We start from the raw sequence: 13,422 nt of genomic DNA, 5'->3' as shown, positions 1-13,422 counted from the left end.
CCTAGGGTAGAAGGAGATGAGTTATATAGCTCTCGCTACATGCATATACAGGTCAACTCTTTGAGTGATTATACAGAAAGTTTGAAGTTAATAACTCATCTCCTTCTACCTTAGGCCATAAACTTATCAACTACCCCGATGAGTAATCAACTGATGAGTTAATCCCCACATACCCTCACCTCTCTTTTCCCTTATTCCTTTGTCTCCTTTATTCATACCTCCTTCCTTTCCCCTGCCCTCAGGAACTTAGTGATATCTTTACAAAAACAAACACTAAATGAAAGGACAGAGCCAAAATAAAATTTGACTGTAAGGTATTTAATAATCCAGTCAATTTAGCACCATTACATTTCTTAAATAAGATTGTGCTTAGCATCTGGGCTTTTCACCTGCAGTGATGTCTCTCACGGCAAACAGCTGCTTCAGAAAGTAAAGCTGCGAAACACCAGATAAAACAATGACTACACTCTGGGTAAATGACCACCAGTACACATAATTGTTGAGTGCAAGCGCGGCAAAGTAATCAGCTCCTTTATGCATCCTGGCAAAGTTATAGTATCTCCACATATGAAAAACATAGATCTGTATCTGGATAGTTGCTTCCTGTGGGGAAAATGTTGGGGCGAGAAAGAAAGATTTTAAATTTTGCACAAGACATATTTTAAAACAATAATTAATGAATAGATGCCAATATAAAATTAATATAATGCATAAAATATCACAGAGTTGAACATAGATATATGTGACATAAACACTTTTGCAATACATAAAAACTTATATTTTGCTAAAACAATCTGTTTCTTGCTTTTATTGTTTGCATAATTGTGGAATTTTTTTCCTCCCTGTGTTGTTTTTTTTAATTGGGTTATTTCAGTTTCTTGTTTTGTGGCTGCCTGTAAGCAGACAAATCTCAAGGTTGTATAATTTATACATACTTTGATAATAAATGGACTTTGAAACTTTGTTTCTGAGATAATGTTGACACCAGTGTCCCAACAGTGAGAAAAGAGGGAAAGGACCATTGTAAGATATGCTTGAGAATGTGGTAATAAATTCTCAAACTACTAAAATCTGTTTAGCTAAGCTACTACACCAGTATTGGGAAGCATTGAATAGTTGCTGCAGCTCATGTTACAGAGGGTACACTGTACCTACAGTGCACTAATTACAGAGGAAGTGAAGGTCGAAGGTGCAGGACGGGATGTCAAATGGAGTTCGGCTTTCTTGAGATCTGAGTCAAATGTTCCTGTTTGCACCATTCGTGGGTAGAGGGAGCAGGCCCTTAATGAGTAAGTGCCACTTGATAATTGGCATACACTAATTGGCTACTAACAGGTGAGATTGCATTTGTTTTTTTTTGTAGACAGGACTATTGCCATTGATCTGAATCTCTCTGGCTGTTAGATTTGATGAAAATCCCTAGAGCACTACAATGTACTCTGAGAAACAGATCTTATCAGTCTGCTGTTTTATATTGAGGCAATTTGATGCTTTATAATTCCACAAGATTGAGTAGATCATGGGGACGTTATAAACAGAACACCTTGATTCAGTTTTTTTGAGATTGCATTTTTATTCCATGTGATATTAAACCTGATTCTGGGTCTGATTCCGCATGGTTGTTCAACTCCAGATTTCTAGATTTTGCGAATATAAACAGGATTTACAGTCTATTTTTAAAATATGATGATGAGACTGCTGAATTATAGAACAGTTCAGCTTTAATTTGAGACAATGAATCAAATTTCTGATGATGGTTCTAGTAGATTCTGAATGAATTCATATCACTAATCAATTAGAATTCTTGCTATGTGCTTACATCCTTCATTCCTTCAACCAACAATACCAAAATATGTTCAGCAATTTAATTACTATATATGGTTAGGAATCTTGTTCTATGCCACATCTGTCTACATTTTTCAAAGTAATATAACAAAAATGATACTGTTAATACCTCCATGAAAATGTCTTAAACAAGTTTAGCTCACATACTTAAACAATGAGCTTGCCAAATTTTTTTGCCTTAAAATTGCTGTTGTTTCCTTTCATAATAAATATGCTTTGCCATTGTTCACCAATTTAAGGCTTTTCTATTAAAATTGTCCTAGTTAGCACAATTTTACTGCACAGTTACACAATTCAACAAGAAATATACATCCTCAACTAATTACGGCAATAAAGAATCAAACTAAACTAGAATCACAATAACAACATTCAGCTTTAAAGAAGAGGAGTAAGTTTGTATAAATACTCATCAATAACTTAATCTAATCAATGTTTCTAACCTGAATCGCTGACACAGTGTCATTCAGATGAACATTTACTTTATTTACTGTTTCCTTTTCTTCATCAAAACCATCATAGTAAGTTCCAAAACTGACAAAGATCTGCTTCGATCCAAAGTGTGAAAAGAAGTTATTCAAGCAAAGTTGATAAAAACCTAAAACAAAACAAATTATGATAGTTCATTAAATAAAATTGTAAGGTTACATTTGGATTTATACAATATCTTTAAAATACTTCAGACAATGACAGATTTGCAGGTGTTAACCTAATTCTTAGGCAAAGCTTTTTATGTTGTCAGAATAACCTACAATACAGTGAAAATAAAAGGAGTATGGGGAACGGGAATCAGTTTGAAGAGCCCATGGGATATGAGTGCCCAGTTAATCACATAGGAGTGCAGTACTAATGCCCTGCAAGTTGAAAGACAGCATGGGAGTCAGGGCACTGGTAAATTGATTAGACTGCAGGATCCAGAGCAAAATCATCATCTGCTCACTGATAACATTACGTAAAATAAAATTGCAGACCATACCTGTTTGTTCTGTTTTGAAGTTGATTTGTCCACTTGTTTCACTGGATGTGTCTATCAAATACCCATTGGGTGCATTAACTGTGGCAGTGATAGTTCTGTCATTCTGTAATCCAACTACCCACTGAACCTGGAAATAAGATTTTAAAAGCATTCTTTCCAATTTAGAATATGCTTCATTATATATTGAATTATACTGCTTACAGATTAAATAATCCTTCAAAATATATGTCTGTTGTTACTAAATCTCTGAGGATCTAACCTGGTCCCAACATATCAATGCAGTTATAAAGAAGGCAAGACAGGTGGCTATATTTCCTTGGGAGATTGAAGAGATTTGGTATGTCAACAAATACACTCAGAAACTATAGATGTATCGTGGAGAGCATTCTGACAGGCTGCATCGCTGTCTGGTATGGGGGCACTACTGCACAGGACTGAAAGAAGCTGCAGAGGGTTGTAAATTTAATCAGTTCTTGGGTACTAGCCTACAAAGAACCCTGGACATCTTCAAGGAGCAGTGTCTCAGAAAGGCAGCGTCCAACTTTAAGGACCTCCAGCACCCAGGACATGCGCTTTTCTCACTGTTACCATCAGGTAGGAGGTACAGAAGCCTGAAGGCACACACTCAGCGATTCAGGAACAGCTTTTTCCCCTCTGCCATCTGATTACTAAATGGGCATTGAACACTTCTTTTAAATATATAGTAATGTTTTTTGCACTATTTTTAGTCTATTTGATATGCGTATACTGTAATTGATTTACTTATTTATTTATTATTATTATTATTTTATTTTAAGTTTTTTTTCTATATTATGTATTGCATTAACTGCTGCTGCTAAGTTAGCAAATTTCACGTCACCTGCTGGTGACAATAAACCTGATTCTGATTATGAATGGATCGGAGTTTATTTATTTATCGAGACACAGTGCGGAATGGGACCTTCGGGCCCTTTGAGGCTTGCCGCCCAGCAGTCCCCAGATTTAACCCTTACCTAATCACAGAACAATTTACAATGACCGATTGATCTACTGACTGGTGCACCTTTGGATTGTGGGAGGAAACTGGAGCATCTGGAGAAAATCCATGCTTCTGTACGTACAGACTCATTACAGGTGACGTCGGAATGAAACTTCGAACTCTGACGCTCCAAGCTGTACTGGCCTCGCGCTAACCAGTACATTCCCCGGCATCCGTTGGTGTTATTCCACATTCCTCTGACTTACAGGGATTACATAGTTCACCTACTCAGAATATAAAAAGATACGGCCTCATTGCATCACACACGTGGAAAAGAGTCAACATTTCAGGCCGAGACTCTTCCTCAGGACTGGGAAAAACTTTGGGCAAGAAGGTGGGGGAGGGGAGGAAGAAGTATAAGCTGGTAGGTGATGGGGAAACCGGCAGAGGTGGAGAGGTGAAGTAAAGAGCTGAGAAGCTGATAGGTGAGGAGATAAAGGGGCTGGAGAAGGGGAAATCTGATAGGAGAGGGGAGAAGGCAATGGAAGAATGGGAAGGTGGGGAGCACCAGAGGGAGGTGTTGGACAAGAAAGGAGATAAGGTGAGAGAGGGAAACAAGAGCGGGAATGGGAAGGGGTAGGAGGTGCAATTATATCAATGTTCATGCCATCAGGTTGGAGGCTACCCAGACAGAACCTGTTGCTCCTCCAACCTGAGTGCTCCTACCTCATTGCGGCAGTACAGGAGACCGTGGACTGACATGGGAAGTAGAATTGCAAATGGGAAGTGGAATTGAAATGGGTGGCCACCAGGAGATCCCATTTTTTCTGGCGGATGGAGCGTATGAGCTCGGTGAGGCAATCTCCTATTCTACATTAGGTCTCACGAGATACAGGAGCCACACTGGGGGCATCAGATACAGTAGGTGACCCCCAACAGCCTCACAGGTGAAGTGTTACCTCACCTGGAAGAACTATCAGGAGCCCTGAATGATAGTGAGGGAGGAGGGGTAGGGGCAGTTATGGCACTTGTTCCACTTGAAAGGATAAGTACCAGTAGGTACATCAGTGAGGAGGGATAAATGGACAAGGGAGTCGCGTAGGGAGTGATCCCTGCAGAAAGCAGTAAGTATTGGGGGGGGGGGGGGGAAATGTGCTTGGTGGTGGGATCCAATTGGAGATGGGAGAAATTATGGAGAGTTATTTGCCAGATGTGGAGGCTGGTGGGGTGGTAAGTGAGGACAAGGATCCCCACCCCTGGTAAGGTGGTGGGAGGATGGGGAAAGGGCAGACATGAGCAAAATGAAAGAGATGCAAGTGAGGGTAGCGTTGATGGTGGAGGAAGGGAAGCCCCTTTCTTTGAAGGAGGAGGACACCTCCTTCATGCTGGATTGAAAAGCCTCATCCTGAGAGCAGATGTGGCAGAGACGGAGGAACTGAGAGAGGGGCATTGAATTTTAAGAGTGACAGGGCAGGAAGATATATACTGTAGTCCAGTTAACTGGGAATCAGTGGGGTATCAAATAAAGGAACTTTCCTTCTTCCACCATCAATGATGCCCTCACCCGCATCTATTCCAATTTGCGCATATCTGCCCTCACCACATCCTCCTGCCACCCAACTAGGGATAGGGTTCCACTTGTCCTCACCTACTACCCCATCAGCCTCCACATCCAGCACATAATTCTTCGTAACTTCTGCCATCTCCAACAGGGTCCCACCACCAAGCACATCTTTCCCTGCCCCCCACTTTCCGCTTTCCACAGGGATCGCTCCCTACATGACTCCTTGGTCCATTCATCCTTCCCCATTGATCTCCCTCCTGGTACTTACGTTGCATGTGGAACAGGTGCTACACCTGTCCCTACAACTCCTGCCTTATTGCCATTCAGAGCCCCAAACAGTCCTTCCAAGTGAGACGACACTTAATCTTGTGAGTGTGTTGGGGTCATCGACTGTATCAGGTGCTCCAGTGTGGCCTCATGCATATCGGAGAGCTGACGTAGATTGGGCCTCCTCTACTGCCATGACGAGGCCACATTCAAGTTGGAGGAGCAAGACTTTATGTTCTGTCTGGGTAGCCTCCAACCTGATGGCATGAACATCAATTTCTCAAACCTATTGGAATTGCATCCCCTCCCTCCTTTCAACATTTCATTCCCCTCTCTCATCTTATCTCCTTGCCTGCCCATCACCTCCCTCTGGTGCTCCTCCCCCTTCCCTTTCTTCTACAGCCTTCTGTCCTCTCCAATTAGACTCCCCATTCTTCAGCCCTTTATCTCTTTCACCAATCAGCTTCTCAGCTCTTTACTTCACCACCCCCCTCACCTGGCCTCAACTATCACCTATCTTCTCATCTTTTTTTCCCCAGTCCTGATGAAGGGTCTCTGCCCGAAATATCAACTGTTTACTCTTTTCCACAGATGCTGCTTGACCTGCTGAGTTCCTCTGGCATTTTGTGTGTGTTGCTTTGGATTTCCAGCATCTGCAGATTTTCTCATCTTTGTACCTCATAGTAGATTTGTTTGTGGAGAAAAAGCAATATGTAAAATAAACCAAATTATTAGAGAGTGCACGTTGCCTGACTGGCTGAGAACTTTCGCCATTTGTGTTTCAAATTTTCAGCATAATTTTGTTTTTCTACTAAAATCCCATTAAATAATATGGAATAATGAAGAACATGAATTCAAATCCTAACAGGCCGATTTGAGAATTGGAATTAGTTTTTTTTAATATTATGTTAGAAGTCAAAATCAGTAAAAGAGACCACAACAATTTAGGATCTTGTAAAATCCCACTGCAGAATGTTTGGGAAGACAATATGTCATCAATACTAAATCTAGCCAATGTGTTACTCCAATTCAGCATCAACATGACTGATTCTTAGGTGACCTTTAATCTTGACCAAGGAGATTCCATTTTATCAAATGCTACACAGAGTAACAGCAAAAGAAGCTGCAGAGGGCTGTAAATTTAGTCGGGTTCATCTTGGGTGCTAGCCTATAAAGTTCCCAGGATATCTGCAAAGAGCGGTGTCTCAGAAAGGCAGTATCCAATATTAAGGACCTCCAGCACCCAGGGCAGGCCCTTTTCTCGCTGTTACCATCAGGTAGGAGGTACAGAAGCCTGAAGGCACACACTCAGCGATTCAGGAATAGCTTCTTCCCCTCTGTCATGATTCCTAAATGGACATTGAACCCGTGAACACTACCTCCCTTTTTAATAGATATTATTTCTGTTTTTTGCATGATTTTTAATCTATTCAATGTATGTATACTGTAATTGATTTACTAATTTATTATTTTATTATTAGTTTCTTCATTTTGTATATTATGTATTGTATTGAACTGCTGCTGTTAAATTAACAAATTTCACGACACATGCTGGTGATAATAAACCTGATTCTGATTCTGAATACAATTTTGGGCACAATGAAGGTAGAAACATACCAGGGAATCCAGCAAAGCCTTTCTTATTGATATTTTGAAGTAGTGACGATGTTTGAAAAGATGTTCCACAACAGCCAAATCTATTCTTATATATTGAACTGTGGCCTTTGGATATACATAGACTAAAGAACCAATAAAATTCAGGATTATAAAGGGTAAATTCAAGTAAGATAAAAACATTAAGGTGATTGATTACAGGTTACTGTAACAATTAAAGCTATTTAAGATTTAAGAATGATGGCTATTTAGATCAGTGTAAAATTTTTAACCATATCAACATAATCTGGTGACTTCAGCTTCCTTTCAGTACAACTACTACGATGGCATCTACCAGTCAAAATTAAAATCCGTTAATCCATGTGCTGTCCATAAAACAAAGGATAAATCCAATGAGTGTCCCATTAATCCCCTCTCATTCATTGCCAAAATGAGCAAGTGTAGGTAATACCTCCAAGCAGCAAGGTAATCCAAACATGGACAAAAGACCTGAATTACAGATGCAAATTAAAAGCGATAGCTCTTAATAACAATGCTCCCTGTTACCAGCTATAGCATTGATAAAACGGAGAGTTCCCCTATTTCCACTAGCTTCAACTTAATAAACAAGAATCTGCAGGTGCCGGAAATCCAAGCAACACACACAACATGCTGGAGGAACCGCTGAGTCTTCCAGCATTTTGTGTGTGTAACCTCATCTTTATAACCACTTGTATATAATAATGTTGCTCCTGTGTCACAGCTAATAATTATTTTAACATGATATGATCAAAGTTAGAACCAAACAATCCACTAATCCTCAGTCTCAAAATATGTAACATACTGAAGCATTCAATTACAGCATTTTAATCATTTGTAAGTATTCTTTATTTTTTCCTCAAATATTCTGTTTTTAAATATAAACACTGACATAGTAAGAAATGAATTTCAAATTCTCACCTCATAATTAAAATAAAAGTAACCTTTCTGTTCCGCATACTGCCAGAGACATTCCTGTCCACCGCCTTCAACAATGACAGAGAAGTCCTGCTGATTAGCACCATGAAATACAACAGATTCACTTGAACCACTCGTTGATTCAGATTTTTGACATCTTCCACTTAAAAGCAAAATAACACATAGGTACACAAGTACAAAGCTTTGTGTGGACATTTTGCAGTTATATTAAAGAGAATTCCAAGATGCTGAAAACTTATTACTCAGTAAATGATTAACTCTGTTATCTAATCTTTGTTACTATTAATTCTACTTAATGACCTTCACATCTGTCCAGTATACATTTTTAAACAAATAATTTTCAAAACAATTGTAAACATATAACCTATGAAGCAGACATTATTTTCTCAAAATATTTTTTGTTTGAAATACTTTGCTTATACAAAGCAATATATATTTTGATTTATAAATGCATCAACTTTGTGTATGTTACTTAATGGTGCCATTGAACATGACAAATGCAAAACTTTTTGAACTTCAAGGTCTTTTAGAGTGTGTATTACAAGCTTACGTTTTACCTGCACACTGCATTTAGTTCAAGCATACCATTCATTTATATTGCCAGATATGTACAATTTCATATATTTCAAAACAAGTTTCAAAATTTAAAATAACAACTTTCAGGCTTGTTTTGCTATATAATTTGAGCTCAGTCATACTTTCAAGAAAAAAAATAACATCTGAAAATTGAAGTCTTACGTTCTATTGATCCATGTTAATGATCATTGGTTTACTATTGTCACGTGTACCCAGATAGAGTGAAAAACTTTGTTGTATGTAATCTGGACAAATCATTCCATGCAATAGTTCATTAAGGTACTACAAAAGGAAAATGCCAAATAGAATGGTGTTAGCATTACAAAGAAAGTGCAGTGCAGGTGAAGTGAAAGAGCCATAGCAAGAAATCAAGAGTTCATTTTTAATGCAAAAAGGTCCGTTCAACAGCAGGGTAGAAGCTGTCCTTGAGTCTGGTGGTATATTCTCTCATGCTTTTGTATCTTCTGTCCTGTGGAATGATTGAAGAGAGAGAATGACAGGGGTGTGAGGACTTTGGCTGCTTAACCAAGGCAACAAAAGGTACAAACCGAATCAATGGAGGGGACCCTGGTGTTTGTGACAGACTGGGCTGTGTCCACAGTTCTCTGAAATTTTTCATGGTCTTTGACAGTGCATATGTCATACCAAGGTGTGATGAGTCCTGATGAAGGGTCTCGGCCTTAAAGGTCCACTGTTTACTCTTTTCCAAAGGTGCTGCCTGGCTTGCTGAGTTCCTCCAGCATTTTGTGTGTGTGTGTGTGTGTGTGTGTTGCTTTAAATTTCCAACATCTGCAGATTTTCTCATGTTTGTGATATATCAGAATAAGTTGCTTTCTTTGGTGCATCTGTGAAAATTGGCAAGGGTTATTGGAGACATGCCAAGTTTCATTAACCCTCTGAGGAAGTAGAGAAGCGAATGTGCTTTCTTGGCTATTGAAAAGCACATGGTCAAAGTAACAAACAAACATGTCCTTAAGTTCTCAGATCAGTTTGACATGATAAGCATCCTTTGGTGCTCTGATCTATCAGTGTGCCAGAGGTCCTTGAGTATCACCGAGCAGGTGTGATGGCCATTGCTATTACAAAGGAAAAAGTGCTGAGCAAACTGAAAGGTCTTAAGGTGGGTAATTCACCTGGACCAAATGGACTACATCCCAGTGTCCTGAGAGAGTTTGCTGAAGAGTTAATGGATGCATTGGTCATGCTCTTTCAAGAATCACTTGATTCTGGCATGGTCCTGGGGAACTGGAAGATTGCAAATGTCATTCCACTCTTTAAGAAGGGAGGAAGACAAAAGAAAGGAAACTATAGGGCAGTTAGCCTAACCTCAGTGGTTGGGAAAGAATTGTAGTCTATTATTAATGATGAGGTTTCGAGGTACTTGGAGACTAATGATAAATCAAAATCATCTTGGTTCCTGCAAAGGAAAATCTTCCCTGACAAATCTGTTAAGAGTCCTTCGAGGAAGCATCAAGAGGGTGGAAAAAGGAGGTAGTGGATGTCACTTACTTGGATTTTCAGAAGGCATTTGATAAGGTGCTACACATAAAGTTACTTAACTAGATAAAATCCCATAGTATTACAGGAAAAATACTGACACGAATAGAGGAATGGCTGATAGGTAAGAGGCAGTGCGTGGGAATAAAGGAGCCTTTTCTGGTTGGTTGGTTGCTGGTGATTAGTGGTCTTCCTCAGGGGTTAGTATTGGGACTGCTACTTTTCACAATGTTTATCAGTGATACAGATAATGAAATTGATGGCTTTTATTCTAAGTTTGTAGATGATTCAAAGATAGGGGTAGGGAGTGCTGAAGAAACAATGCAATTGCAGCAGGACTTAGACAAATTGGAAGGGTGGAAAAGGTAGCAGATGGAATACATGTTGGGAAATGTATGATAATGCATTTTGGTAAAAGGAACAATAGAGTGGACTATGACCTAAATGGGGAGAAGGTTCAAACTTCAGAGGTGCAGAGGGACTTAGGAATCCTTGTGCAAGGCTCCCAAAAGATTAACTTACAGGTTGAGTCTGTGGTAAAGAAGGTGAATGCAATGTTGGCATTTATTTCAAGAGGAATAGAATACAAAAGCAAGGAGATAATGCTGAGCCTTTATAAGACATTAGTCAGGCCACACTTGGAGTACTGTCAATAGTTTTGGGCCCCATATCTCAGAAAGGATGTGTTATCATTGGAGAGTCCAGAGGAGGTTCACAAGAATGATCTGGGAATGAAGGGGTTAACATGAGGAACGTTTGGCAGCTTCAGGTCTGTATTCACTGGAATTTAGAAGAATGTGGGGGCATGTCATTGAAACCTATGAAGTACTAGATGGGGTGGATGTGGAGAGGATGTTTCCTATGGTGGGGGCATCCAGAACTAGAGGGCACAGCCTCAAAATTGAGGGGCGACCCACTAGAATAGGAGGAGGAATTTTTTAACTAGAGAGTAGTAAGTCTGTGGAATGCTCTGTCACAGACTGAGGTGGAGGCCAAGACAGTGCGTATATTTAAGGCATAAGTTAATTGTTTCCTGATCTGTCAGGGCATCAAAGGATATGGCAAGAAGCCAGGTGTATGGGGTTGAGTGGGATTCGGGATTAGCCATGATGAAATGGCTAATGAGCTGAATGACCTAATTCACAGACTCGATGAGCTGAATGGCCTAATTCTGCTCCTATGTCCTATGGTCTTATGGTCTAAGGGGAAATTAGAAAAGGGTGAATACAAAGGAAATTGTATTTGCAAATATGAGTGAATAAAATGTTAAAAGCATTTCACAAATAATTATTTGATTATTTGTGCTAGATTCTGGGAGAGGGCAGATGACAAGTAATGTTGGTTTTGCTGTGGGAACCATTTATGCACTCTGAACTGAAGATACCTTATTTTGAAATAAATTTTGTCATTTTTCATGTATGTAGGAGCTGAGTAAAAAGACTAAAGTAGTGACATTTATTAGCAACATATTTCAAATAAAACAAATTGAATTCCTTATTTTACCTTTGATAACGTTATTGCTTAAAAAACTCAATGTTGGCAGTAATAAATTGGTAACAATAGAAAAGGAATAGAAGAGGAAACCAAATAATCATAAATCAAACTTTTTTCTGCGTGAATAAAAATACCAAGTGTTGTGCTACAGAAATTCAGATTGGGGGTTAATTTCTTCTAAATATGCAACTCTCGCTTTGGTTAGCAGCTTAATATAGGGGGTGATAGCCCCCAGCCCAGCCAAACTTAAGAAATTTCGTTTGGATGGATGCTGCGCGGTGTGTACCACGAAATATCAAACAGTACACAATATGCGATTAAATGATTGAGCTTTATAATTCTTAATTTGACTATATGGTTAAGTAAAGAAAACAAAAAAGAAAAAGGGCCCATTCTCATAAAACAGCCTAATGCACAACGTTGGAGCTCACTGATAAGGCTGTTCATCCAGCATCGACCTCCTCTGATTGTCGCTGACCTTCGGACCCTCGCTCCACATCCACTCCATCTGGCAGTCTACCAACTCTCTCCATTCGTGTCTTCTCTCCTCAACTCTCCCCTGCAAAAGACTGCAAATTCCCGGCTCCCAGACACACAAGAACAAACAACATCCCACTCATTGGCTAACAAGCTCTGTTATCTCTCGTCATAACCCAAACATTGATGCTACACAGAAACCATTACCTCAGCAGTGGAACATTACAGAGAAGCCATTACATTAACAGTGAAACCTTACAGCATTTTATATTTATATAAATGACTTACATGAAGGCTCCTAAAATGAGATATGCTGATAAAGATAATGAAACTATGATGTGAAGCAAACTTAGGATACAAAGAACGAATAAATGAAGCATAATTTCAAAAATTGTAAATTTGCCCATTTATGGATGAAAAATAAAAATATTGAAATGGTGAGATTGCATAATTCAGCTGCAGAACGATTAGGCTATCCTAATGTCTGATTCACAAAGGACAGCAAGTAACTTGGAAAGCTAGCAAAAAAATGTTATGCTTCAGTTCAGTGTTAAATGCTTTAGTTATGTAGCACAAACAGAGACCATATTTGGGGTACGTGTGTTAAATGTTAATGTATTGTGAATCATTCATTGGAATAGCCTGATGCTTCTACATTGGAAACAGTTCAGAGATTTATGAAACTGACACCCAGTTTGGGTAGATAGTGTTGCGAGTATTGTTTGGACAGGCTAACCATGTATCTGCTGGAGCTCGGAAGAGTAAAAGAGAATGAGGATGTATGTATATCCTGGTGGCTGTTCACAGGGTGCACACGAAGAGGGTGTTTCCCCTTGTGGAACAAAATTGAAGTTTTTAGATGAGGTATTTTCCTCTCAAAGGGTTATGAGACTTTGAAACTCCCTATCTCAAAGGACAGTGGAACCAGTCATGGATTTTTTTTTTAATGGAATAAATACCCGAGAAGCAATAGGGTAAGTGGTTGTGAATGGGGAGGGGAGGATGGGGTTAGTGGATAGACAGTTACAGTGAAATTGGCAGTGAAAATTCTAACTGTAATTCCTGACTGTAAGCCAACTGTACTTCTTGAGAGGGCTCCAGCTATTCAACGTCTACAGGACTATGCTGCAGATGTTCTACGTCTCAGTGGTGGCCAGCATTCTACACTACGCTGTAGTCTGCTGGGGCAGCAGGGTGAGA

At 39.4% G+C, this 13,422-nt stretch overlaps 1 protein-coding gene across 1 annotated transcript; it reads right to left on the bottom strand.

The window, feature by feature from the left end:
* Nucleotides 1–315: 315 nt before the first annotated feature.
* tmed6 (transmembrane p24 trafficking protein 6) lies at nt 316–13,079 on the bottom strand. The gene is made up of 4 exons (XM_073070278.1): nt 8,161–13,079; nt 2,819–2,945; nt 2,286–2,440; nt 316–603 (listed from the first exon to the last, which is right to left on the bottom strand). Exons 1-4 carry the CDS (start codon nt 8,371–8,373, stop codon nt 370–372), a joined length of 729 nt encoding a protein of 242 aa, XP_072926379.1. The 5' UTR covers nt 8,374–13,079; the 3' UTR covers nt 316–369.
* Nucleotides 13,080–13,422: the final 343 nt, after the last annotated feature.

The sequence above is a fragment of the Hemitrygon akajei genome, chromosome 17, assembly GCF_048418815.1.
Source record: "Hemitrygon akajei chromosome 17, sHemAka1.3, whole genome shotgun sequence".
Taxonomy (NCBI): domain Eukaryota; kingdom Metazoa; phylum Chordata; class Chondrichthyes; order Myliobatiformes; family Dasyatidae; genus Hemitrygon; species Hemitrygon akajei.
Note: the sequence above shows the minus strand (reverse complement) of the source record. Positions and strands in the feature narration are given on the sequence as shown.

Coding starts and splice junctions, on each gene's coding strand:
- tmed6 (XM_073070278.1), bottom strand. CDS start 8,373: ATGTCCACACAAAGCTTTGTACTTGTGTACCTATGTGTTATTTTGCTT. Junction 2,946..8,160: donor ACTTTTATTTTAATTATGAG/GTGAGAATTTGA, acceptor TCTTATTTCCAG/GTTCAGTGGGTAGTTGGATT. Junction 2,441..2,818: donor CTTCAAAACAGAACAAACAG/GTATGGTCTGCA, acceptor GTTTTGTTTTAG/GTTTTTATCAACTTTGCTTG.